Raw genomic sequence first — 27,705 nt, forward strand, 5'->3', positions numbered from 1 at the left:
TCAAGGAGTGACCTGAAACATGAGAAAGTGACTCCCCCTGAGGTCACACACAGAGAGTCAGTGACAGAGCCGGGGATTAGAGCTGAGGCACAGGGGGATAAAGTGACTCCCCCTGAGGTCACACAGAGAGAGTCAGTGACAGAGCCGGGGATTAGAGCTGAGGCACAGGGAGATAAAGTGACTCCCCCTGAGGTCACACACAGAGAGTCAGTGACAGAGCCGGGGATTAGAGCTGAGGCACAGGGGGATAAAGTGACTCCCCCTGAGGTCACACACAGAGAGTCAGTGACAGAGCCGGGGATTAGAGCTGAGGCACAGGGGGATAAAGTGACTCACCCTGGGGTCACACACAGAGAGTCAGTGACAGAGCCGGGGATTAGAGCTGAGGCACAAGAGGATAAAGTGAGTCACCCTGAGGTCACACGCAGAGAGTCAGTGACAGAGCCGGGGATTAGAGCTCAGGCACAGGGGGATAAAGTGAACTCACCCTGAGGTCACACACAGAGAGTCAGTGACAGAGCCGGGGATTAGAGCTCAGGCACAGGGGGATAAAGCCCTTGTAAAAACTAACATGTACATATGTATATAATTCTCGTATTATCTACTCCTGTCCTTGTTTACCCCCTCCCTGTTAAAAAAAAAAAAAAAAAAAAAAGTTATTATTGTAAAGCTTGTTGCTCAGTTATGTTACATTGTGAACCGAGGTGATGTTTTGCAAACGTGCCTCGGTATATAAAAAACCCGTAAATAAATAAATAAAATAAATAAATAAAGTGACTCACCCTGAGGTCACATGCAGAGAGTCAGTGACAGAGCCGGGGATTAGAGCTCAGGCACAGGGGGATAAAGTGACTCACCCTCCTGTGTGTCTCTCTCCCTCTCCTTCCCTCTGAAATGCCCAGGACAGACTCTTTATCAGGGCTGGGAACTCAGAATAAGCTAATGATGAGAATGAAAGCTGCCCTTACGTTAAACGCTAACCTGAAGTAGAAGATCAGAGTAAAATGCAGACCCCCCCCCCCCCCCAATGTTCCCCTTTCCTTCCCACCACTGCCGCATCCCTTCCCGGCTCTCTCTCTCTCCCCCCCCCCCCCCCCCCAAGAGGGTTAGTGGAGGGCTGGATGGGGCTTGGGGAGGAAAAGACAGGCCCCTTTGGAAATTCTTGTTGGGTTGCAAGACGAGAAGATTTGATTCTCAGTACGGGACCCGCTTTTCCTGCAGCACGGAAAACCTTTGGGAGGTGCCCCGAAGGGTGGGAGAGGTATCCGGGCGGAGCTGAGGAATTGCCCTGCAAACTGTTTGGGCTTCTTGGCGGCGTTTATTTATTTATTTATTTGCTTTTCTATACCGATGTTCCTGTAAAATTTACATATCACAACGGTTTACAATGTAACAACGACGTTCGCTCTGGGCGATACAAAGAACAGAGGTGGAATATGAACAGTGAAACGGATCATAACATAATTTATTTATTTTAGAAACTTTTATATACCGGTATTAGTGGGTACATCATACCGGTTCACATAATAACTGAAAGCTTGGAAAATACATTTCAACAAGGAGAATGTAACTGGGCGGGGGGGGGGGGGGGGGGGGGGTGGTAAAATAAATAGGCAGTAGGAAGGATAGATAAAACATAACATAAACCTTATAAAATAATTCAATACAAATCATCTCAGAATGGATGCGATGAGAACTGGATAAAACAACGGGGATGGTAAACTGGACCATGGTGACCGCATGGAAAGTTTACTTGAGAGAGAGAGAGAGGGGGGTTGCAAGTGAGGAAGACTACGTGACCGGGATGGCTTGGCTGAATAGCCATGTTTTAAGTTTCTTTTTGAAAGCCAGACGGGCAAGCTTCTTCTCTGAGGTCCGGGGGCAACGCGTTCCAATGACGGGGTCCTGCTGTCGACATGGCGCGTTTTCTGAGGAAAGCTTTCGCTTGAGGGGCATACAAGGCGTACGAGTTTAAGGGCTGCCGGGCTACGCCAGGTTTCATGGAGGGCGCACTGTCCCCTTTCCGCCTGCCAGCAGCCCCGGCTTAGGGGGTGTCCTGGTCGACCCTAGGGTTGCAGGTCCCTGGCTCTTGCTTCAGTTCTAAGTCGTTTGGTGACAGAACTGCCTGGCCATGTCACTATTAAGTGAACGATAGAGCTGGCCCCTGGGGGATCATGTCCTCATGGATCCATGAGGCGTACATCTCCACGCGCACACGTAGAAGAGGATATGATACGCTAGCTCAGAGTGAGGGGGACAGAGCAGCAGGATACTCGCACATTGCTCATCAGTGAATGCTCTCGTGTGCTCACAAGTGGATGTTGTACGTGTGAGTGAGTGTTCATGGTTGTGCGCAGCCATGGGTGTCCTGAGTGGTGTGTGTGTGTGTACACACGTGTGCAGACATGCACGGAGGGTGAATGCACATGGGAAGCACACGCGTGTTCGTGGGAGTGTGTGCGTGCATGAGCGTGTGGGGCACCTGTTGATAGGTGTGAAAGTGCGTATGTGGCTGAAGGAGTGTGCGTGTGGTGAATTTGCACATATATGTGGGCATGCATGGCCTGTGTGTGTGTGTGCATGTGGGGACATGTATGTATGCGAGTATGGGCATGCATGAATTGTGTGTGCGTGCATGGGGAGAGGTGAGGGGAGTAATGTCGGGCAAAGTCACAGGGGGCCAGCTGGGGTTCCTGGGCACGTTTATCCCCCGCTTCAGACGAGAACCGTCCTACTCTCCTTCACCTCTGCGAATGGGGTAGAGAAACGAAAAATGCTAACAATTTCTACTTCTCCCTTTCTTCGCTTCCATTCCTCTTTCCTTTTGTTTCTTTTTCCGGGTTTGGTTATTTGAACCTTTTCCCCAGAATTAAGGGGCAGGGTCCGCGGGGGGGAGAGACCCCGCGATTTACAGAAAGAAAATGTGAAGAAAGGGAGTGGGGGAGAGAGAAAGTGGGACAGCCCAGAGAGAGAAGAAAGAGGGAAACAGAGAGCATGAGAGAGAGAGAAGAGATGAGGGGAAAAAAGGGAGAATCACTGGCGAGAAAGCGGAGGAGAGAACAAGGATGGGGGAGGTGGGAAGATGAGAGAAAGAAGGGTGAGGGGGGAGGTCAAGGAGTCCCATTCCTTTCCAATCAGGAATATCGTAGTCGGGATAAATTTAGATCCCCCCCCCCCCCTTAAATAGCAGATCGCAGGATCTGGTGGAGAGGAATCTCCTCCGTAGCCTGTGTTCTTCGCAGCTGCCGAAGCAGGTGCACGGGCAGATGTGTCCGCGTACCGGTGTGCGTGCCCTGTGTAAGGCTCGGGTGTAAGCGGGGTGTCTGGGTGAGGCTATGCATAGATGACATTGTGTACACGTAGGGCCCGTTCCTCTGTGTGCATACACACGTGTGTGTGTGTGTGTGTGTGTGTCTATATGATATTGTATGCACTTAGAGAGGATAACGTTCAAACAACTGCGCCCCGCGGCATATATCCATGTACGTGACCGTGCGTGCTTTTACCATGGTATATTACAACACGCACGTAGAACATGCGCACATATCCTAAAATATGCGTATACCTAGGACAGTGCACAAATACATGCAATGCATTGAAGCCACCTATTTCAGTGCATCCAATGCATGTGCCTTACCCACCTGTTTAAAAACATGTGCGCATGTATTTTACACGCGAACGTAAAATAGGACTTAACTCGCCTAGGTTGGGATGTGCACACGAACATCGGTGGATTTCAAAACATGCCTGCGTGAGTGAAATTACCAGTTCAACCAGCTGGTCCCCCCAGTTCACCCAGACCTCCCACCCAGACAGTGGCCACACAATAAACGCGCTAAATATCGCTTACGCCAGATAATTAAGAAGTGTACAAAGGCGTGGGTTGGCAAATGTACACGCATGTCTGCCTTTTCAAATAGCAACCTATGCGCAGAACTGTTGGCCCTGCCCCCGAATGCTTCCAGACCGCACGTATGTTTTACACATGTATACAAGGACTCGAAAGTGGAAAATACGGGCATATTTTGGATTTTTATAAAAGATGGAATACACAAGTAGAGGCTGTGTACGCACAAAATGTTTGAAAATTCATCTTATAAGATCTTTTCCTTTGTGTGTCTATGTTATGGATGCACATTGTGGGCCAGATTTTCAAAGGGGTACGCGCGTATCCCCCGAAAACCTGCCCGAAGTTCCCCCTGCGCGCGCCGAGCCTAAGTTGAGTAGGCTCAGCGGCGCGCGCAAGCCCTGGGACGTGCGTAAGTCCTGGGGCTTTCCTGGGGGGGGGGGGGGGGGGCGTGTCGCGGCGGTGCGTCATTTGGGGGCGGAGCCGCGGGTGTGGTTCCGGCTGGGGGCGTGACCGAGGCCTCCGAAATGGCTCCCAGACCTGGGAATCGCGCGCTGGGCAGGCGTAACTTGTGCAACAAAGGTGGGGGAGGGGGTTTAGGTAGGGCTGGGGGGATGGGTTAGGTAGGGGAAGGTGCGGGGGGTTGGAAGGAAAGTATATTGTATATTGTCTGTTCCTCTGTGTGTGTGTGTGTGTATGTTTGTATGATATTGTATATTGTCTGTTCCTCTGTGTGTGTGTATATGTTTGTATGATATTGTATGTCTGTTCCTCTGTATGTATATGTCTGTATGATATTATATATTGTCTGTTCCTCTGTGTGTGTATATGTTTGTATGATATTGTATGTCTGTTCCTCTGTATGTATATGTCTGTATGATATTTTTATTGTCTGTTCCTCTATGTGTGTATATGTCTGATATTTTTATTGTCTGTTCCTCTGTGTGTGTGTCTGTATGATATTGTATATTGTCTGTTCCTCTCTATGTGTGTGTATGACTGTATGATGTCCTATATTGTCTGTTCCTCTGTATGTATATTTGTCTGGTATTTTTATTGTCTGTTCCTCTGTGTGTGTGTCTGTATGATATTGTATATTGTCTGTTCCTCTCTGTGTGTGTATATGTTTGTATGATATTGTATATTGTCTGTTCCTCTGTGTGTGTATATGTCTGATATTTTTATTGTCTGTTCCTCTGTGTGTGTGTCTGTATGATATTGTATATTGTCTGTTCCTCTCTATGTGTGTGTATGACTGTATGATGTCCTATATTGTCTGTTCCTCTGTGTGTGTGTATATGTTTGTATGGTATTGTATATTGTCTGTTCCTCTGTGTGTATATTTGTCTGATATTTTATTGTCTGTTCCTCTGTGTGTGTGTCTGTATGATATTGTATATTGTCTGTTCCTCTGTGTGTGTGTATATGTTTGTATGATATTGTATATTGTCTGTTCCTCTGTGTGTGTATGTGTCTGATATTTTTATTGTCTGTTCCTCTGTGTGTATATTTGTCTGATATTTTTATTGTCTGTTCCTCTGTGTGTGTGTCTGTATGATATTGTATATTGTCTGTTCCTCTCTATGTGTGTGTATGACTGTATGCTGTCCTATATTGTCTGTTCCTCTGTGTGTGTGTGTGTGTATGTTTGTATGATATTGTATATTGTCTGTTCCTCTGTGTGCGTATATGTCTGATATTTTAATTGTCTGTTCCTGTGTGTGTGTGTGTATATCTGTATGATATTGTATAGTGTCTGTTCCTCTGTGTGTGTGTCTGTATGATATTGTATATTGTCTGTTCCTGTGTGTGTGTGTATATATATATGTCTGTGTGATATTTTAGATTTTCCAATGTGTGTGTTTGTATGATATTGTCTGTTCCTCTGTGTGTGTGTGTGTATGTCTGTATGATGTCCTATATTGTCTGTTCCTCTGTATGTGTCTGTGTGTGTGTATATATGTTTGTATGATATTGTATATTGTCTGTTCCTGTGTGTGTGTATCTCTGTATGTGTGTGTATGTCTGTATGATGTCCTATATTGTCTGTTCCTCTGTATGTGTGTGTGTGCGTGTATATCTGTTTGTATGATATTGTATATTGTCTATTCCTCTGTGTGTGTGTGTATATCTTTGTATGTGTGTGTATGTCTGTATGATGTCCTATATTGTCTGTTCCTCTGTATGTGTGTGTGTGTGTGTATATATGTTTGTATGATATTGTATATTGTCTATTCCTCTGTGTGTGTGTGTGTATCTCTGTATGATATTTTTGTCTGTTCCTCTGTGTGTGTATATGTTTGTATGATATTGTATATTGTATATTTGTATAATATTGTATATTGTCTGTTCCTCTGTGTGTGTATCTCTGTATGATATTTTTCTGTTCCTCTGTGTGTGTATATGTTTGTATGATATTGTATATTGTCTGTTCCTCTGTATGTGTGTGTGTATATATGTTGTATGATATTGTATATTGTCTGTTCCTCTGTGTGTGTATCTCTGTATGATATTTTTGTCTGTTCCTCTGTGTGTATATGTTTGTATGATATTGTATATTGTCTGTTCCTCTGTATGTGTGTGTGTGTGTATATATGTTGTATGATATTGTATATTGTCTGTTCCTCTGTGTGTATCTCTGTATGATATTTTTGTCTGTTCCTCTGTGTGTATATGTTTGTATGATATTGTATATTGTCTGTTCCTCTGTATGTGTGTGTGTATATATGTTTGTATGATATTGTATATTGTCTGTTCCTCTGTGTGTATATCTCTGTATGATATTTTTGTCTGTTCCTCTGTGTGTATATGTTTGTATGATATTGTATATTGTCTGTTCCTCTGTATGTGTGTGTGTATATATGTTTGTATGATATTGTATATTGTCTGTTCCTCTGTGTGTATATCTCTGTATGATATTTTTGTCTGTTCCTCTGTGTATATATGTTTGTATGATATTGTATATTGTCTGTTCCTCTGTGTGTATATCTCTGTATGATATTTTTGTCTGTTCCTCTGTGTATATATGTTTGTATGATATTGTATATTGTCTGTTCCTCTGTGTGTATCTCTGTATGATATTTTTGTCTGTTCCTCTGTGTGTGTATATGTTTGTATGATATTGTATATTGTCTGTTCCTCTGTGTGTATCTCTGTATGATATTTTTGTCTGTTCCTCTGTGTGTGTATATGTTTGTATGATATTGTATATTGTCTGTTCCTCTGTGTGTATCTCTGTATGATATTTTTGTCTGTTCCTCTGTGTATATATGTTTGTATGATATTGTATATTGTCTGTTCCTCTGTGTGTATCTCTGTATGATATTTTTGTCTGTTCCTCTGTGTGTATATGTTTGTATGATATTGTATATTGTCTATTCCTCTGTGTGTGTATCTCTGTATGATATTTTTGTCTGTTTCTCTGTGTGTGTATATGTTTGTATGATATTGTATATTGTATATTTGTATGATATTGTATATTGTATAGAACAATGCCATACTACCTTCAAAAAGAGACTGAAACCGTGGCTTTTCTTTCATACAGAGGACGGTCCTAGGTCATGACTTTCACACCAATAGTCTAGAACTCGGGCTAGCACTCTAAGCTGGCAGATGTCTAAACTAATTGGACTCCATGTTGACCTTTTACCCTTAATTTATCCAAATCCCACTCAGATATTTAGACAGCCCCTCGTTAATAGCCTATAATTTTATTGTTCTTTGACCCTGTTGCTTGGCTCCAAGTTATATTATACCTGTTATATGTAAAAGCAATCTTAGCTGCTAGTTTATGTTTTACTGTAAACCGAAGTGAGGTGTAATTGTCTACATGAATTTCGGTATATAAAAATGTTACATAAATAAATATATATTGAAACCAAACATAAGCTCCCTCCCTTACTCAGCTCCACCATACTCGACCTACTCACTTGCCCCCTTCTGTCCTATCCTTCCTCTGCCCTCTACACCCCCCCCCCCCCATACTTTCCCTTATTCCTCCGCGCGACCCTAACTACTTTCTATTGAAGAGAACAACGTCAAATTGATAAAACATTGCTGGTCTTTTAGAGCACCATCTTAGTAATACATAAGTTGATTGTAATTGTACATATTTTCAATTGTATATAGTTCATCTATTTTTCTCAATCTTTACTGCCTCTCCGATCCCATCCCTGTCCCCTCCCTCTCCCACTCCCTCTCTTCTTCTTTTCCCCCTCCCCCCCTGTTTTACTGTATTATGGTTTTTATTGTTTTTATTGTTTTTTGTAATTTTCCTCCTTTAAGTTCACTGTAAACCGGCATGATGTGCTTCACGAATGTCGGTAAATAAAAGTTAATAATTAAATAAATATATATATATATATTGTCTGTTCCTCTATGTGTGTATATGTCTGATATTTTTATTGTCTTTTCCTCTGTGTGTGTGTCTATATGATATTGTATATTATCTGTTCCTCTGTGTGTCTATGTGTGTGTATATGTGTCTATGTGTGTGTGTATGTCTGTATGATATTGTATATTATCTGTTCCTCTGTGTGTCTATGTGTGTGTATATGTCTGTATGATATTGTATATTGTCTGTTCCTGTGTGTGTGTATATGTCTGATATTTTTATTGTCTGATCCTCTGTGTGTGTGTATGTCTGTACGATATTGTATAGTGTTTGTTCCTCTGTGTGTGTGTCTGTATGATATTGAGGGGGGATATGATAGAGGTCTTTAAGATCATGAGAGGTCTAGAATGGGTAGACGTGACTCGGTTATTTACACTTTTGGATAATAGAAGGACTAGGGGGCATTCCATGAAGTTAGCAAGTAGCACATTTAAGACTAATCGGAGAAAATTCTTTTTCACTCAACGCACAATAAAGCTCTGGAATTTATTGCCAGAGGATGTGGTTAGTGCAGTTAGTGTAGCTGGGTTCAAAAAAGGTTTGGATAAGTTCTTGGAGGAGAAGTCCATTAATGGCTATTAATCAAGTTTACTTAGGGAATAACCACTGCTATTAATTGCATCAGTAGCATGGGATCTTCTTAGTGTTTGGGTAATTGCCAGGTTCTTGGGGCCTGGTTTTGGCCTCTGTTGGAAACAGGATGCTGGGCTTGATGGACCCTTGGTCTGACCCAGCATGGCAATTTCTTATGTTCTTATGTATATTGTCTGTTCCTGTGTGTGTATATGTCTGTATGATATTTTAGATTTTCCAATGTGTGTGTTTGTATGATATTGTGTATTGTCTGATCCTCTGTGTGTGTATATGTCTGTATGATATTGTATATTGTCTGTTCCTCTGTGTGTGTGTGTGATGTGTGTGTGTATGTCTATGATATTTTAGATTTTCCAATGTGTGTGTTTCTATGATATTGTATATTGTCTGTTCCTCTGTGTGTGTAGTATATGTCTGATATTTTTATTGTCTGATCCTCTGTGTGTGTATATGTCTGTATGATATTGTATAGTGTTTGTTCCTCTGTGTGTGTGTCTGTATGATATTGTGTATTGTCTGTTCCTCTGTGTGTGTGTGTACGTGTCAGTGTGTTTTCATGAATTCATTTAAAAGATTTTCCCAGACCACAAACAAGCCGCCTTTTCAGAATTAGGGTGGTTTAGCATCTTGCATTATTTATTGGGGGGTGAAGGGGGGATGGAAGTTTGTGTACACGCTCTGGAGGTTTACATATAATCTTCTCCTGGGATGCCTCACCACCTACCTCCCTGAGAGGGTAAAAGAAGAAAAAATACTTCCTCCTATGGATTTTCTTTTTAGCCTTTTAAAGATCTCTCTTTTATTTTTATTCTTTACGTTTCCTTTTTTTAAATTCTTTTGATCGGTAAAAATAAAACTGGGAAAGGTGGAAGCTGCTGGCAGCTGCTGGCAACCAAGGGGCCTTGTGGGACTGGAGATGGTTTCGGTTTTGTGTGGTTTTTTTTGTGTGTGTGTGTGTGTTTTGTTTTCTCCGCTTGGCACAAGTTGCCAACTTTAGATGATGGCACGGTAAGAGAAATAAATAAGACGAAGGGAAGAGCGAATGTAAAAAAAAAAAAAAAAAGTGACGGCCAGGGCTGCTCCAGCGACCTGCTCGTGCCAACGGCCCCCTCCTTATCGCCATTCTTCAAATCCCGCCGAGGCGAAGCTGCCACTGGGTTTCGGTCTGCATCGTCCCTCCTTCTTTCCTCCCTTCCTTCCTTCCTTCTCTCTCTCTCTCTCTCTCCATTCCTCCCTCCCTCCCTCCATACACCCCCACGCCCCCCCCTGGTTTTCAGGCAGTCATTGGCTGTCTTCTGGCTGTGTCTTTGCCAAATAGGTGGTTCCTCTTGCTTTTGCCTGGCACCGGCACCAGGCAAGCAACCGGCGGAGGGAGGGAAGGGGGTGGGTGGTTGATTCAGGGTGGTGGTGGTGTTGGGGGGGGGGGAAGAGAGAGACGGAGAAGGCAGAGCGTCAAAAGGAGAAAGAGAGCCGGAGAGAGAGAGGGAGAGAGAGTTTTTTTTTATTTTGGGAGCGGGGAAAAGGACGGTGTTTTTCTTTACCGGCTACAGATCCCTTCGTCTCCCACGCCCTGGCCCAGCCTTTATTTTATTTTATTATTATTATTTTTTTTTTCGGGAAAATATCCGTGCCACGCGATTCCTGGCAGACAGGCGAAGGGGAACAGCGAAGTTTTTTTTTTTTCTGCTTTCTTTGGTTCGCAGCGGCCTCTGCTCTCTCTCTCTCCACCCCCTCGCTCCCGTGGCCCTCCCTGCCCGCCTCCTCTCTCCCCGAAACATTTCGGTGGTTTTTTTTTTTTTTTTTACTTTTTAATCTTAGGTTACGTTTCCTCCCCTCCTTTCCATTCGTGGACGTGCTTCTACCCCCCCCCCCCCCCCCCCACCATCCACAAAAAAAAAAATAATAATTCTTTGACGGGGGTGGGGTGGGGAGGGAGGCTGCCGTTTCTTTACTCCGGACGTGTGCGCAGCCGTGGCGGCGTGAGCCGACCGCTTAATCCTCCTTTCCAAAATCTTTCACCCAATTCTGCATCTCCTTTTATTTTTTTTAATTAATTTTTATAGATTTTTTTTTGTTTGTTTTCATTTTTTTATTTTTATTCTCTTCCCCTCTTCCTGTCTTTTTTTTTTTTTTTTTAATTTTTAATTTTTTGATGCTTTGCCCAGCCGAGATTAGTGGCAGCACCCAGCCCGGGCTCCTCTCTTCTCTCTCCGTATTTGAACACCACCCACCCTCAAAACAGAGTGATCTGACACTGCTCTCCCCCCTCCCCCCCACGCCTTCCTCAAAAACCACAACAAGCGCGCATAACCTTCTTTTTTTTTTTTTCCTAAATTTGCCCTTCCATTTTCCCCTCTCTCCCCTCTCTCTGTTGTTGGGGGTGGGCGAGTATGTGGGGTTTGATAATTTAATATATATATATATATATAATTTTTTTGGCTGGGGGAGAGGGTTCTCCCGCTCCTCTTAAGCTCTTTCTCAGTCCAGAATTTCAGAGTCGGGAGTTGTAGAGCCTGTGATGAGCCAGAGGAATGGTAACTATGAAGAGAAGTCGTGTGCGTGTGCTCGTGTGTGCGCGCGTTTCTGCGTGTTTTTACATGTTTTGTAAACATATTTTTTTTTTTAAACATTTTTTATTTTATTTGATACGAGGCAATTTATTTTACGGCAGTAAAAATGGTGACGGTAAACCACCCTCGCCCTCCCCCACCTCCCTAAAAAAAAAAAAAAAAAAAGATTTCAGTCGTTACAGCTGCGACCGCAAGACAAAATTTTTATTTCGAGAAAATGTATTTTAAGAAAACAAACCCCCTAATTCTCGACGTGATTCTCTTTCCCTTAAATTTTAAATTTAATAACAGTGCGGGGTGGGGGGGATGTCACCCGGTGAAGTTAGAGAGCGAGGACTGCATCAGGTCGCGGCAAAATGGCGTGGGAAGTAGGGCGCTCTTTGGTTTTCATGCCGCTCTGCGCCACTTAAATTTAATTTTAAATTTTTTATTTTCTTTTTTTCTTTTTTTTTTTTTTTACATGGAGGTGTCTGTCTTCCGCCTCCCCCCCCCCTTTTTATTTTTTTTTTTAATCTCTCTCTCTCTCCCCCTCATCCTCCAACACCCCCCTCTCCCCGTTCAATGGTTGTTAATTTTTTTATTTTTTTTTTTCTTCCTCCTCCTCCTCGGCTTAGGATGAATTCCACCCCTTCATCGAGGCCCTGCTCCCGCACGTCCGCGCCTTCTCCTACACGTGGTTCAACCTGCAGGCCCGCAAGCGGAAGTATTTCAAGAAGCACGAGAAGAGGATGTCGAAGGACGAGGAGCGGGCCGTGAAGGACGAGCTGCTGGGGGAGAAGCCGGAGGTCAAGCAGAAGTGGGCTTCCCGCCTGCTGGCCAAGCTGCGCAAGGACATCAGGCCCGAGTTCCGCGAGGACTTCGTGCTGACCGTCACCGGCAAGAAGGTGCCCTGCTGCGTCCTCTCCAACCCCGACCAGAAGGGCAAGATCCGGAGGATAGACTGCCTCCGGCAAGCTGACAAGGTCTGGCGGCTGGACTTGGTGATGGTCATTTTGTTCAAGGGGATCCCCTTGGAAAGTACGGACGGGGAGCGGCTCTACAAGTCGCCCCAGTGCTCCAACCCGGGCCTCTGCGTCCAGCCTCACCACATCGGGGTCTCCATCAAGGAGCTGGACCTCTACCTGGCTTACTTCGTCCACACTCCCGGTAGGTCCGTGAGCCAGAGCTCTTTTTATTGCATCTTCTTCTGTGTGGTTGTTGTTACGGTTGTTAATCCTCTTCTCCGGCTCAGTCTCTTCGGCTTTTATGATTTATATTTTATTCCCTTTTCAATCTCTCTTTTCTTCTTTCCTTCTCTCCCGTCTTTTGTTTAAATTATATTTTATTAAATGCTAAAAAAAAAATAAAATACAGGCTTTAGCATCACTCACTGCCAAAATGCAGATTCACATTTTTAAATGAAAGGTAAAATCATGAAAAACACATTTTTTTAATGTTTCTTTTTTTGCTTTCCGTTTTTATTTTTTTTTTGCGTGGCGTTTTAGATTGCGCAATTTCATTTTTGCATGCGCAGTTTAATTTTCGTGCGCACTAAAATGAAATGACACAAAACTGCACATCCCTACCCTTTCTTTCTGCAGCTCTGGCAGATTCCGTCTGTGCTGTTAACGTTTTTTCGGTTTTTTGGTTTTTTTTTTTTAAACCTTCTCTTCTTCTCCTAAAATTTTGTATCCTTTCTTCCTTTTGAAGCGGTTTGGGGGAAGTGAGGGTGGGCGTTAAAGGTGCCGCTTGTTAAATTGTTTTATGAAAACAAAGAGGGTTTGGAGCGCGAGCTGGTTATGGAGCCCAGCGGATCGCACACACCGCGCCGCCCTTGCCCAGTAAGAACTCCCTAGGAACGCGGGATCTGCATTTTGGCCAGAGAAAGAAATGGGCGAAGGGGAGAAAAAAGTTAAAAGCTTTGGGCCTGTGACCCTTTTGTTTTCTCTGGCTGGGCATGGCGGGTCTGGATCAGTGCCGGGCAGGCAAATGTCAGGGAGGGGGGGGGAGTGAAATCTGTTCCTACCACAAAGTAAAAACTCTGCCGTCGGTATTTGGAGAGAGAATTCTTCTATTTGCCTTTCCACCCTTTGCCGTACAGCAGGAGAGGACGACGGGAGAGGGAAACACATTTCCTTCGTTTGGTTTGTGGGTTTGTGTTTGTTTTTTTTAAATAATTATTTTAATTGCAAGTTTCTCTCAGGGCTGGGACACGGGGGGGGGGGGGGGGGGGGGGCAGCTCCCCCCCCCCAAGGTATAATGAACCACAGCGACTCCGCTCCCTGGCACCTTGTAGAGGATCTCCTGGCCCTCTCCAAAGTGTATTTATAGTGTGTCCGGCTCCTTTCTGCAAACCTGGTTTGGCGGCGCTTTCCTCGGCCTGTGCGTTTTTGAGTCTCATTGCAGCTTTTGCGTGGAGGGGTGTCCGGCTGCACCGTCTCCCGGGGGTGCTGTCCCAGCGAGAGGGCCTCAGTCCTCAAGACACCGGCGGCTGTAGCACTGCCAGCTCCTCTTCCTTCCCGCGAGTGACACTAGGACTGGGGATTTTATTTTGCTGGCTCTGGCCTGGTTATGTGCTATCCTCTCCTCCTCCTCCTCCTCCTCGTCCTTCTCCCCCAACCCCCCAATCCTTTGTAATACCCTCTCCCTGCCAATGCCGGGTCCAGGCTCCCTGGCAGGAAAGACTAAATACACCCACACAGACATACACATACAAAAAGACACACACGCACACATGCAAACACACAGGGAAATATGCAAACACATGCACGGATCCAAATACACATGCAAAAAGACACACTAGCACACAGGGAAATATGCAAACACATGCACGTATCCAAATACACATGCAAAAAGCCACACACACACACACACACACACAGGGAAATATGCACGGATCCAAATACAAATGCAAAAAGACACACACACACACACACACACACACACACAGGGAAATATGCACGGATCCAAATACAAATGCAAAAAGACACACACACACACACACATGCAAACACACAGGGAAATATGCAAACACATGCATGTATCCAAATACAAATGCAAAAAGACACACACACACACACACACACACACAGGGAAATATGCACGGATCCAAATACAAATGCAAAAAGACACACACACACACACACACACACACACAGGGAAATATGCACGGATCCAAATACAAATGCAAAAAGACACACACACACACATGCAAACACACAGGGAAATATGTAAACACATGCATGTATCCAAATACAAATGCAAAAAGACACACACACACACACACATGCAAACCCACAAGGAAATATGCAAACACATGCACGTATCCAAATACAAATGCAAAAAGACACACACACACACACACACACGCACACAGGGAAATATGCACGGATCCAAATACAAATGCAAAAAGACACACACACACACATGCAAACACACAGGGAAATATGCAAACACATGCACGGATCCAAATACACATGCAAAAAGACATACACACACACACATGCAAACACACAGGGAAATATGCAAACACATGCACGTATCCAAATACACATGCAAAAAGACACACACTCACACATGCAAACACATGCATGGATCCAAATACACATGCAAAAAGACTCACACACACACACATGCAAACACACAGGGAAATATGCAAACACATGCACGTATCCAAATACACATGCAAAAAGACACACACACACACACATGCAAACACACAGGGAAATATGCAAACACATGCACGGATCCAAATACACATGCAAAAAGACACACTAGCACACAGGGAAATATGCAAACACATGCACGTATCCAAATACACATGCAAAAAGATGCAAACACACGGAAATATGCAAACACATGCACGTATCCAAATACACATGCAAAAAGATGCAAACACACAGGGAAATATGCAAACACATGCATGTATCCAAATACACATGCAAAAAGACACACACACACATGCAAACACACAGGGAAATATGCAAACACATGCACGTATCCAAATACACATGCAAAAAGACACACACACATGCAAACACATAGGGAAATATGCAAACACATGCACGTATCCAAATACACATGCAAAAAGATGCAAACACACAGGGAAATATGCAAACACATGCACGTATCAAAAGACACACACAGGGAATATGCAAACACATGCACCTATCCAAATACACATGCAAAAAGACACACACACACATGCAAACACACAGGGAAATATGCAAACACATGCACGGATCAAAAGACACACACAGGGAAATATGCAAACACATGCACGTATCCAAATACACAGGAAAAAAGACACACACACAGGGAAATATGTAAACACATACAAGTATCCAAATACACATGCAAAAAGACACACACACATGCAAACACACAGGGATATATGCAAACTCATGCACATATCCAAATACACATGCAAAAAGACACACACACACATGCAAACACACAGGGAAATATGCAAACACATGCACGGATCAAAAGACACACACAGGGAAATATGCAAACACATGCACCTATCCAAATACACATGCAAAAAGACACACACACACACATGCAAACACACAGGGAAATATGCAAACACATACACGTATCCAAATACACATGCAAAAAGACACACACACACATGCAAACACACAGGGAAATATGCAAACACATGCACGGATCAAAAGACACACACAGGGAAATATGCAAACACATGCACGTATCCAAATACACATGAAAAAAGACACACACACAGGGAAATATGTAAACACATACACGTATCCAAATACACATACAAAAAGACACACACACACATGCAAACACAAGCACGGATCAAAATACACATGCAAAAAGACACACTCGCACACATGCAAACACACCGGGAAATATGCAAACACATGCACGGATTGAAATACACATGCAAAAAGACACACACAGGGAAATAAGTAAACACGTGCACGGATCCAAATACACATGCAAAAAGACACTTACACGCACACATGCAAACACACAGGGAAATATGCAAACACATGCACGTATCCAAATACACATACAAAAAGACACACACACACATGCCTCTTATTTTTCCTCCTCCAAGTTATACATCCTTGTTATAATGTAACTTTACTCTCCTTCAAATTGTATTTACTGTTTGGTTGGTTATAGTTCCTAATTGTTTGATGTAAACCGAGTTGATTTGATTTGTATCAAGAAATTCGGTATAGAAAAGCCTTTAATAAATAAATAAATAAATAAATAAACATGCAAACACACAGGGAAATATGCAAACACATGCATGTATCCAAATACACATGCAAAAAGACACACACACACATGCAAACACACAGGGAAATATGCAAACACATGCACGTATCCAAATACAAATACAAAAAGACACACACACACATGCAAACCCACAAGGAAATATGCAAACACATGCACGTATACAAATACACATGCAAAAAGACACACACGCACACATGCAAACACACAGGGAAATATGCAAACACATGCACGTATACAAATACACATGCAATAAGACATACACGCACACATGCACGTATCCAAATACACATGCAAAATACACACGCATGCAAACACACAGGGAAATATGCAAACACATGCCTGTATCTAAATACACATACAAAAAGACACTACACGCACACATGCAAACCCACAAGGAAATATGCAAACACATGCACGTATCCAAATTACAAATACAAAAAGACACACACACACATGCAAACCCACAAGGAAATATGCAAACACATGCACGTATACAAATACACATGCAAAAAGACACACTCGCACACATGCAAACACACAGGGAAATATGCAAACACATGCACGGATCCAAATACATATGCAAAAAGACACACACTCACACATGCAAACCCGCAAGGAAATATGCAAACACATGCACGTATACAAATACACATGCAATAAGACATACACGCACACATGCACGTATCCAAATACACATGCAAAATACACACACAAGCAAACACACAGGGAAATATGCAAACACATGCCTGTATCTAAATACACATACAAAAAGACACACACGCACACATGCAAACCCACAAGGAAGTATGCAAACACATTCACGTATCCAAATACACATGCAAAAAGACACACACATGCACGTATCTGAATACACATGCAAAAAGATGCACACATGCACATATCCAAATACACATGCAAACACGGACACACATCCAAATAACCATACAAAAAGACACACACGCACACATGAAAATACACAGGGAAATGTATTTATTTGATTTAAAAGCATTTATTACCTGCCCTTCCTACGTTCAGAGAAGGGTACATTAAGAACACACTCTATCAAATAGCTAATGAAAGAAACTGTTAAGTGAATCAACAATAAGAGTAAAGTCAGGCATCGTATAGCATGGACAGACATGGAAATAGCAGGCATACAGTAACCACTAGTCAATAAAGTCGCTATTAAGTTGTTAAGACATTATGAATAATATGCAAATACACAGGGAAATATGCAAATACAGGCACACATCCAAATACATATGCAAAAAGAGGGACATGCACACTTGCAGCAAACTCACAGGGAAACATGGAGACACCCGCACATGCATGGAGTTTTAGACACGCACACGCCTGTAGACTGTGCCTTTTTCCCGTGCCCTCCATGATCTTTGCTGCTTGTTTAAAAAAAAAAAAAAAAGCCTCCTCCAGGCTCTCTGGGAGATTTGGGTGTTTGTTTGAGGAGCCTTGAGCTAAAACTGGCGCGGCAGTCCGAAATTTAAAATAAATAAAACTAAATGGAGTAACGTCCACCCCTGCAGGGGGAGAGTTTGGGACTTGAAGCCAAAGCAAATGTAAAGCGGCCACAAAAGTGAGATCTGAAAGAGTTTGGTCCCTGCCCCCACGGGCTTAGGAAGGCTCCTGCCCGAGCAGCGAGTCACAAAGGCGCATTCAAAAAGGGGGAGGGAGAGCAGGAGCCGGGGGGGGCCACCGTCCGGACCAGCAGCGCGCCCTGGGGTTTCTCTTCCCTGCAGACCCTTGCGGGGGTCAAGGGGCCACCCGCCACCGCCCGCCCAGAGCCTCCTTTCAGGAAAACGAGCGCACGGTACTTCCCAAAATGCAAAGGTGCGCGTGCTGGGGGCACGCGTGGAAAATGACCCCCCTCCCCCCGCCGCCCCTGATGTACGACCTGGGCAACAGAGGTCCACGGTTTTTGTTTTTTTCAAGCCAGGAAAGTTTCCTGGGGGGGGGGAGGGGGGAGGGGAGGGCAGATTTGTGACCGGGGGGGGGGGGGTGTCTGCCCCCTCCCATCCTTAACGATTGTGGTTTGCTCCATTTCATTAGATTGCTTTACGGGAGGAGGGTGGGGGTGGCATCGGCACCCCCCCCCCCCCGGCCTGTCTCTCGCACCCGGCGCCGGGACGGGCTCCAGGCGGCCTCCTTCTCCCTCGGGGTGGTCGGGGGGGGGGGGGGGGTGAGAACGGTGAAAAAAGAGAGCCAGGGATGTGGGGACGGTCAGGAAAAATGAGTGGAGAAGCAGTGGCGAGAGAGAGAGAGAGGAGAACGCCCTGGAAAAGAATAAGACCAGAGGCTCTACGGACCAGTGCCAGAATCCGGGAAGTGAGCTGCGCTGCTGTCCTGCCTGGTTTTATTATTTGCTACTTTTTTTTTTTTTTCGCAGTTATTTAAATGGCATCGGCCGTAACCTGCAGAGGTCGGCGCACGGTCCCTCCCCCAGCCCGCCCACCCCCTCCCCGAATATCGCCTGGCCCGCGTGGCGAAAAGACCGCAAGCGTCCTTAACACCTTTCGGAGACGGCGGGCGGCAGCGTCCGCGAGTTCGTGGCCACTCTCAGTCACGCGGGCTTTTACTAATTTTCCCCAAAACAGTGCCCGCAGTCACCGGCCCTCCCTAACCCACCCCCCGCCCGGGAAATCCTCTCGTCCTGAATGCGAGACACAAATCCAGAAAATCCAAAAGGCCGGAGGAATGAGAAAAAGACAGGAAGAGGACAGAGGAGAGAGGAGAGGACGTACGGGGGTGCAAGCACTATATCGCTGGGAGAGACGGGCAAGTCCTGGGGTGAGAGCGGGACTGACGTGTGACAGAGGAACCCCCCCCCCCCAGCTCTTCCTGCGTGGACCTGCGGACCTCTCGCACGGGCACGAGGTCCGGGAGTCATTCACGCACCTGCGCTTGCGGGACAGAACTGGGACTGCTCACCCAAACCCCTTCCGATGCTACTTCCCTTCCCTGCCGGCGGCAGAAGACCCTGCGGAAACCACGCTCCGTACGTATGGAGCGAGCCCGTCGGGCCACAACGGCACTGGCTGCCAGCACCCGAAACAGCAACGAGCCAAACCTGGTTGAAAGGCAAGCGCTGCAAACCCATCACGCCGGCCCTAGAGCCCCAGTACGCCTCCCGTGGGGGGGAAAGAGAGCCCCTACGCCTAAACTTAAACGCCTCACCTCGGTCGCCCCCCCCCCCCGATACAGAATATGGGGGCCACATAATTAGAATATCCGAATCCAGGAGAGCAGGATGAATGCAGGGGGCATCCCCGAGGGAGTGGTGGGAACCGTCAGCCTGGATAAACTGGAAGGAGGGGGCCACACGTTCTTTATTTTTTTTCTGCGTTTCCAGAGAAAACTGGAAGGTGCAGGTGAAAAACTTGAGGTGGGAGCCCCGAGTAGCCAGGGCGGGGCACTAAGTGTGTGTGTGTGGTGTGAGTTCCAATCCCGGCGCAGCATAAACCTGAGCTTCACAGGGTGCGCAGAAATAGCTCAGGGACGTTTAAATGCTTCTGAGAATCCCAGGATATGCGCAAAACTGCAAGCGTCCTCCCCCCCCCCCCCCCCCCCCAGCCTCGCCTTCTTCCCTGGGTAATGCCCCCTGCCAGGTCCGGGTTAAATGCAGGCACACAGGGGGGGTCGACGGAGGGGTCTCTCCCCCCCCCCCCCCGACAGCCGAATAACCAGGCCGACACAATAAAGCCGGGCGTGAAACTGGCGCCCCTAATACCTCCTTGGCGGTGGCTGTCAGCGGGGTTAGGGCCAGGGGACCCTCGTTAATTCTGCGCCCCCTTTTTTTTCCTAAGCTGACCACGGCACGCTTTTTTTTTTTTAAACCTTTTGGTTCCTCCGACTTGGTCCCGCCACGATATTAAGTCTGAGGATATCAAGTCTGAGGATCTGTTTTCTGCACATTTTTTTTTTTTTTTGGGCTTCTGGGAAAAATGAGTGCCCTGCCCCGGGCAGGCGTTAATTTCTGGGCGTGAAAATGTGCAGGTCGGGCGCACTTTTATTTATTTATTTTTTGGATTTGCGATGGACGAGCGCCGTTAGTTTCACGAGGGATTGGATGCGCGCCGATCCCCCCTTTACGGTATATAAGGGGCCGTGGACGTCCGTCCGAAACCAGCGTCCGACCCCCCCCCCCCCCCCCGGGGTTACACGGTGCGCCCGGCTGAGCTCGCTGCATTGGATCGTCCTGAATGCTTTTAAATTTATTTTTCTTCCTATTAACCCTTTTTCGCTCGTGCCGATCACAATTTGAGCATTAAAAAAAAAACTATATAAAAATATAAATATAAATATATATATATACGTATATAGAAAAAAAGCAAGCTGAAAATCTGGTTGAAACTTCAGACACGAGCGTCGGCTCCCTCTCTGCGCGATTGCTTTCTGACTCCTGCAGTTCCTCGCAGACCTGCACGCGCTCGGTGCCCGGAGAACGCTGGCGCTGCTTGCCCTCTGCCTCTCCTCCCTCAGCCTTTCGGGAGGGGGGAAACGGCTTGGACCCCCTGTAAACCTGCTTCTGTACGGGTCTGACTGTGGGGAAGCTGTTGGCGGTCTCTCTTCCTGCTCGGGGGCATTTATCTTCCTGCAGACGAGCTTCCCACCCTCTATCCTGTGCGCGCGCGCCGGCATCTAGCTTACCGATATTTTATTTGCGTGCGCTCTTGCTATTAATAATTTATTTCTAGAGACGTGGTGGAGAAAGAGAGAGGTCAGTAGCCGTAGCAGAAAGAAGAAGGTCCCATCGGGAAGGGTCTGGTTTCATTAAAAAAAAAGCTTTTTAAAATTCTCCCCAGTCATACTGATTTTTTAATTTTTTTTTTTTTAAAGAAATTCATAAACATTTAATAAATAAATGTGGGAGAAAAAAAATAAATGATTATATTGTGTACACCGAGTGTCTCTGTAACCCACCCAACCATGAGGGTCAGGGACCATGCTGAAGGACTGAGGACGCCTACGACATGATCCAACCATAGGAGCTACCACCCAGGAAAAAGATCTAGGCATCATAGTGGATAACGCATAGAAATTGTCGGCTCAGTGTGCTGCGGCGATCAAAAAAGCAAACAGAATTTATTTATTTTTATTTATTTATTTAAATCATTTATATACCGTTTTACCAAGTACATGACATGACCAAAACGGTTTACAATACACTATCAAAAATAAAAACCTAACTAAAATATAAAATAAAATAGCCCCCCAACTGCATTAAGCAAAAAATTAAAATTAAAAATTTTGGAAAAAAATTACAGTCAAAAAACTCATGATCAATTTTCAAAATAAAAATAAAATTTAAACTACAGTAGTTTTTAACCATTAACTTATAAACAAGAGAAAGATAATAACCCAGCACTTATTCACTGTAATTAATCAAACAAGAGTATTGTTCAGAAATCAGGATCTAGCTTTGGGAATTATTAGGAAGGGAATGGTGAATAAAACGGAAAATGTCATAATGCCTCTGTATCGCTCCATGGTGAGACCCCACCTTGAATACTGTGTACAATTCTGGTCGCCGCATCTCAAAAAAGATATAATTGTGATGGAGAAGATACAGAGAAGGGCTACCAAAATGATAAAGGGGATGGAACAACTCCCCTATGAGGAAAGACTAAAGAGGTTAGGACTTTTCAGCTTGGAGAAGAGACGACTGAGGGGGGATATGATAGAGGTGTTTAAAATCATGAGAGGTCTAGAACGAGTAGATGTGACTCGGTTATTTACTCTTTCATATAATAGAAGGACTAGGGGGCACTCCATGAAGTTAGCAAGTAGCACATTTAAGACTAATCTTGGAAAATTCTTTTTCACTCAACGCACAATAAAGCTCTGGAATTTGTTGCCAGAGGATGTGGTTAGGCCAGTTAGTGCAGCTGATTTTATAAAAGATTCAGATAAGTTTCTGGAGAAGTCCATAAACTGATATTGATCAATAGGAAATAGCCACTGCTATTACTGGGATTAGTAGCACGGGATCTGTTTAATGTTTGGGTACTTGCCAGGTACTTGTAGCTTGGATTGGCCACTGTTGGAAACAGGATGCTAGGCTTGATGGACCCTTGTTCTGACCCAGTATGGCATATCTTATGTTCTTATTACTGTGCTGAAGGACTGAGTGTCTCTGTAACCCGATCCAGCCATGAGAGAGCTGGGGACTGTGCTGAAGGACTGAGTGTCTCTGTAACCCGATCCAGCCATGAGAGAGCAGGGGACTGTGCTGAAGGACTGAGTGTCTCTGTAACCCGATCTAGCCATGAGAGAGCTGGGGACTGTGCTGAAGGACTGAGTGTCTCTGTAACCCGATCCAGCCATGAGAGAGCAGGGGACTGTGCTGAAGGACTGAGTGTCTCTGTAACCCGATCCAGCCATGAGAGAGCAGGGGACTGTGCTGAAGGACTGAGTGTCTCTGTAACCCGATCCAGCCATGAGAGAGCAGGGGACTGTGCTGAAGGACTGAGTGTCTCTGTAACCCGATCCACCCATGAGAGAGCAGGGGACTGTGCTGAAGGACTGAGTGTCTCTGTAACCCGATCCAGCCATGAGAGAGCAGGGGACTGTGCTGAAGGACTGAGTGTCTCTGTAACCCGATCCAGCCACGAGAGAGCTTTTCCCTCTCCTCTTCCTGGGAGATGCAGGAAGATTCTCTGCCCCTTCCTATCAGGGGTGGGGAGACACCACTCTCCCTATTCTTAGCTCGCCCCTCGCTCTGGGCCCAGCCGGGAGAGTGCACGTCCAGTGTCTAATTATAACCTGCCTGACCCGTGAATATTAATAGCACTGGCTTTCTCTCTCCCTCTCTCTCTCGCAGGGGTGAGGAGAGCTCAGTCTCACTCAGCGTGGGCAGAGGGGGGGGGGGGTGGCATGGAAGGGGGGGGGGCAGGAAAAGTTAAAGAAATGCTAATCCCTCCCTGGCAGGGCTGAGGACGTGAGAACAGCAGTATTTCCTCCGGGAACGCAGGGGGTCGGGGGGGGGGGGGGCAGGAAGTCCATCTGCCCCTGGCACCTTGCATCTCCCTTTCTCTTGCCTTTCCACCCAGCCTGGCATGCAGCCTTGCCCCCCCCCCCCCCCCCCACCTTCTTTCTGACCCGGCCAGAGCCGCAGGGATCTGGGCCGAGCTGTGCCCCACGATGGTTTCTATTTCCAGCCTCCCCCCCCCCCCCCCCCTCTCCCAGCGTGCAGCTCGGACAGACCCGGCGCTGCCGCCGCCGCCAGGGAGGAAACAAGCCTGGAGGTCGCCAGCTGAATACGGTGGGCGAGCAGCGGGGTGAGCGGGGAGGGAGCAGTTCTTCACCAGAGCCCCGTGCAGGCGTCACACTGATACACGTAAAGCATGAATACAGCACAGACAGCTGAAGAACAGATCTTCATCAGAGCCCCATGCAGGCGTCACACTGATACACGTAAAGCATGAATACAGCACAGACGGCTGAAGGGCAGATCTTCATCAGAACCCCGTGCAGGTGTCACACTGATACACGTAAAGCATGAATACAGCACGGACGGCTGAAGGGCAGATCTTCATCAGAGCCCCGTGCAGGCGTCACACTGATACACGTAAAGCATGAATACAGCACGGACAGCTGAAGAGCGGATCTTCATCAGAGCCCCAGTCAGGCGTCACACTGATACACGTAAAGCATGAATACAGCACAGATGGCTGAAGGGCAGATCTTCATCAGAGCCCCATGTAGGCGTCACACTGATACACGTAAAGCATGAATACAGCATGGACGGCTGAAGGGCAGATCTTCATCGGAGCCTCATGCAGGCGTCACACTGATACACGTAAAGCATGAATACAGCACAGACGGCTGAAGGGCAGATCTTCATCAGAGCCCCGTGCAGGCATCACACTGATACACATAAAGCATGAATACAGCACAGAGAGCTGAAGAGCAGATCTTCATCAGAGCCCCAGGTAGGCGTCACACTGATACACGTAAAGCATGAATACAGCACAGACAGCTGAAGAGCAGATCGTCATCAGAGCCCCAGGTAGGCGTCACGCTGATACACGTAAAACATGAATACAGCACAGACAGCTGAAGAGCAGATCGTCATCAGAGCCCCAGGTAGGCGTCACGCTGATACACGTAAAACATGAATACAGCATGGATAATGACACAGGATAGGATGGAAGAAATGTACACACCTCTTATTTACAAAAAAAAAGTGCAGGACTGAAAAAAAAAGAAGAAAAATATATTTTATGGCCAAATTAAAAAAACAAAAGTTGATCTCTGGTATAAGCAGCTTGGAATCTCTCTAGCCCTTGGGATCCGGCCAGGCACTTGTGACCTGGCTTTGCCACTGTTGGAGACAGGATGCTGGGCTTGATGGACCCTCGGTCCGACCCAGTATGGCTTGTTCTTATGTTCTACATATTTCCCTTCAGAACATGAGAACATTATCCTAGGGATAAGAAGGGGATTTCTGCAACTCCACCTTAATGGTTAATAGACGTTTCCTCCAGCAATTTTTTCTAAACCTTTCTTAAAGGCAACTACAGCAACAGTTTTCATCACATCTTCTGGCAACAAACCCAGAGTTTAATTATGTGTTGAGTAAAAATATATTTTCTCCTATTTGTCTTAAATCTATCACTTAGTGACTTCATTGTGTGTCCCCTGGTCTTTGTACTTTTTGAAAGAGTAAACAACTGATTAATGTTTACTTGTTCCACTCCATTCATTATGTAGACCTGTATCATATCCCCCCTCAGCCGTCTCTTCTCCAAGCTGAAGAGTCCTAAGCTCTTCAGCCTTTCCTCATAGGGGCATCATCCCATCTCCTTTATCATGTTGGTCGCCCCTCTCTGTTCCTTTTCTAATTCTCCTATATCTTGAAACTCCAAGTACAGAGTGGGAAGACTGAGGTGCATTGGCAGAGCTGTGTGTGAGGGTCTCAGTACTGGAATAGCAGGAGGTGCTGCAGGGCAGGAGTGAGGTGCATTGGCAGAGCTGTGTGTGAGGGTCTCAATACTGGAATAGCAGGGGGTGCTGCAGGGCAGGAGTGAGGTGCATTGGCAGAGCTGTGTGTGTGAGGGTCTCAGTACTGGAATAGCATGGGGTACTGCAGGGCAGGAGTGAGGTGCATTGGCAGAGCTGTGTGTGAGGGTCTCAGTACTGGAATAGCAGGAGGTGCTGCAGGGCAGGAGTGAGGTGCATTGGCAGAGCTGTGTGTGAGGGTCTCAGTACTGGAATAGCAGGAGGTGCTGCAGGGCAGGAGTGAGGTGCATTGGCAGAGCTGTGTGTGAGGGTCTCAGTACTGGAATAGCAGGGGGTGCTGCAGGGCAGGAGTGAGGTGCATTGGTAGAGCTGTGTGTGAGGGTCTCAGTACTGGAATAGCAGGGGGTGCTGCAGGGCAGGAGTGAGGTGCATTGGTAGAGCTGTGTGTGAGGGTCTCAGTACTGGAATAGCAGGGGGTGCTGCAGGGCAGGAGTGAGGTGCATTGGCAGAGCTGTGTGTGAGGGTCTCAGTACTGGAATAGCAGGAGGTGCTGCAGGGCAGGAGTGAGGTGCATTGGCAGAGCTGTGTGTGAGGGTCTCAGTACTGGAATAGCAGGGGGTGCTGCAGGGCAGGAGTGAGGTGCATTGGCAGAGCTGTGTGTGAGGGTCTCAGTACTGGAATAGCAGGGGGTGCTGCAGGGCAGGAGTGAGGTGCATTGGCAGAGCTGTGTGTGAGGGTCTCAGTACTGGAATAGCAGGGGGTGCTGCAGGGCAGGAGTGAGGTGCATTGGCAGGGCTGTGTGTGAGGGTCTCAGTACTGGAATAGCAGGGGGTGCTGCAGGGCAGGAGTGAGGTGCATTGGCAGAGCTGTGTGTGAGGGTCTCAGTACTGGAATAGCAGGGGGTGCTGCAGGGCAGGAGTGAGGTGCATTGGTAGAGCTGTGTGTGAGGGTCTCAGTACTGGAATAGCAGGGGGTGCTGCAGGGCAGGAGTGAGGTGCATTGGCAGAGCTGTGTGTGTGTGAGGGTCTCAGTACTGGAATAGCAGGGGGTGCTGCAGGGCAGGAGTGAGGGGCATTGGCAGAGCTGTGTGTGAGGGTCTCAGTACTGGAATAGCAGGGGGTGCTGCAGGGCAGGAGTGAGGTGCATTGGCAGAGCTGTGTGTGTGTGAGGGTCTCAGTACTGGAGTAGCAGGAGGTGCTGCAGGGCAGGAGTGAGGTGCATTGGCAGAGCTGTGTGTGAGGGTCTCAGTACTGGAATAGCAGGGGGTGCTGCGAGGCAGGAGTGAGGTGCATGGGCAGGGCTGTGTGTGAGGGTCTCAGTACTGGAATAGCAGGAGGTGCTGCAGGGCAGGAGTGAGGTGCATTGGCAGATGCACGTGGGGGCATTTGGCTTTCCATGTTCCTGTCTTGGTATAAGCTCACATTGTATCAGGGTGTTGTGCTCTTTCCTGGTGGTAGGGAGATCATGAACTGCCTGGCAAGGAGGGAGTGAGGGTTTTGTAATAAGGTCCTGCTTTGTGAGGCGGGGCGGGTGGGAGGGATGGATTTCTGCAAGGAACCCCTTAGGTAGGGGTCAGTGCCCTGGTGTGAATGTAGAGGACTCCCCCCTCCTCTGGGCCCCTGTCAGCTCCTTGAACTGCCTCTGTGCTATGCGTCCTGTTCAGCCTTTCCTTCCCTCTCTTTCTCTTGCTTTCTATCCCATGCTTTCCTCCACCTCTTTTCCCCCTCCCTCCATCTGCCCTGTTGTCCATTTCTCTTAAACCACACCGCACCCCCATCCTCAGGCTTGCTTTTGTTTCTCACCGCGTGACTTACTCACTTTTTAGATTTTACTGCTTGCGATGGTCTGGGTCCTCCGTTACTGGCGTTTTAAAGTTCGGGAGATCTTGGTTGGGAATATCAGATGCACCAGCATCCACTGTTACCCCAGCGCCAACCTCAGATATATCCTCCGGTTATAGGAGATGCCAGGGTTAGGTGCGGCACTGATGATGGATGCCAGGTATTTAGTTAGGTTTATTAACTTGTTATACTGCCTTTGCACTCAGGTGTGATTGGTGTGAAAGCACA

At 46.5% G+C, this 27,705-nt stretch overlaps 1 protein-coding gene across 3 annotated transcripts in view; it reads left to right on the top strand.

Annotated features, from left to right (window-relative positions):
* The window catches only part of NFIX (nuclear factor I X), a 151,334-nt gene that overhangs the window by 63,545 nt on the left and 60,084 nt on the right, over positions 1 to 27,705 (top strand). For 2 of the 3 annotated variants that reach the window (XM_029585516.1, XM_029585518.1), the window contains exon 3: positions 12,019 to 12,550. In XM_029585516.1, coding sequence (XP_029441376.1) covers positions 12,019 to 12,550 — 532 coding nt within the window. Of the gene's footprint in view, positions 1 to 10,989; positions 11,369 to 12,018; positions 12,551 to 27,705 lie in introns of those variants that run through there. The other variant, XM_029585517.1, reaches the window with a different exon arrangement.

This window comes from Rhinatrema bivittatum, chromosome 19, assembly GCF_901001135.1.
Source record: "Rhinatrema bivittatum chromosome 19, aRhiBiv1.1, whole genome shotgun sequence".
Taxonomy (NCBI): Eukaryota; Metazoa; Chordata; class Amphibia; order Gymnophiona; family Rhinatrematidae; genus Rhinatrema; species Rhinatrema bivittatum.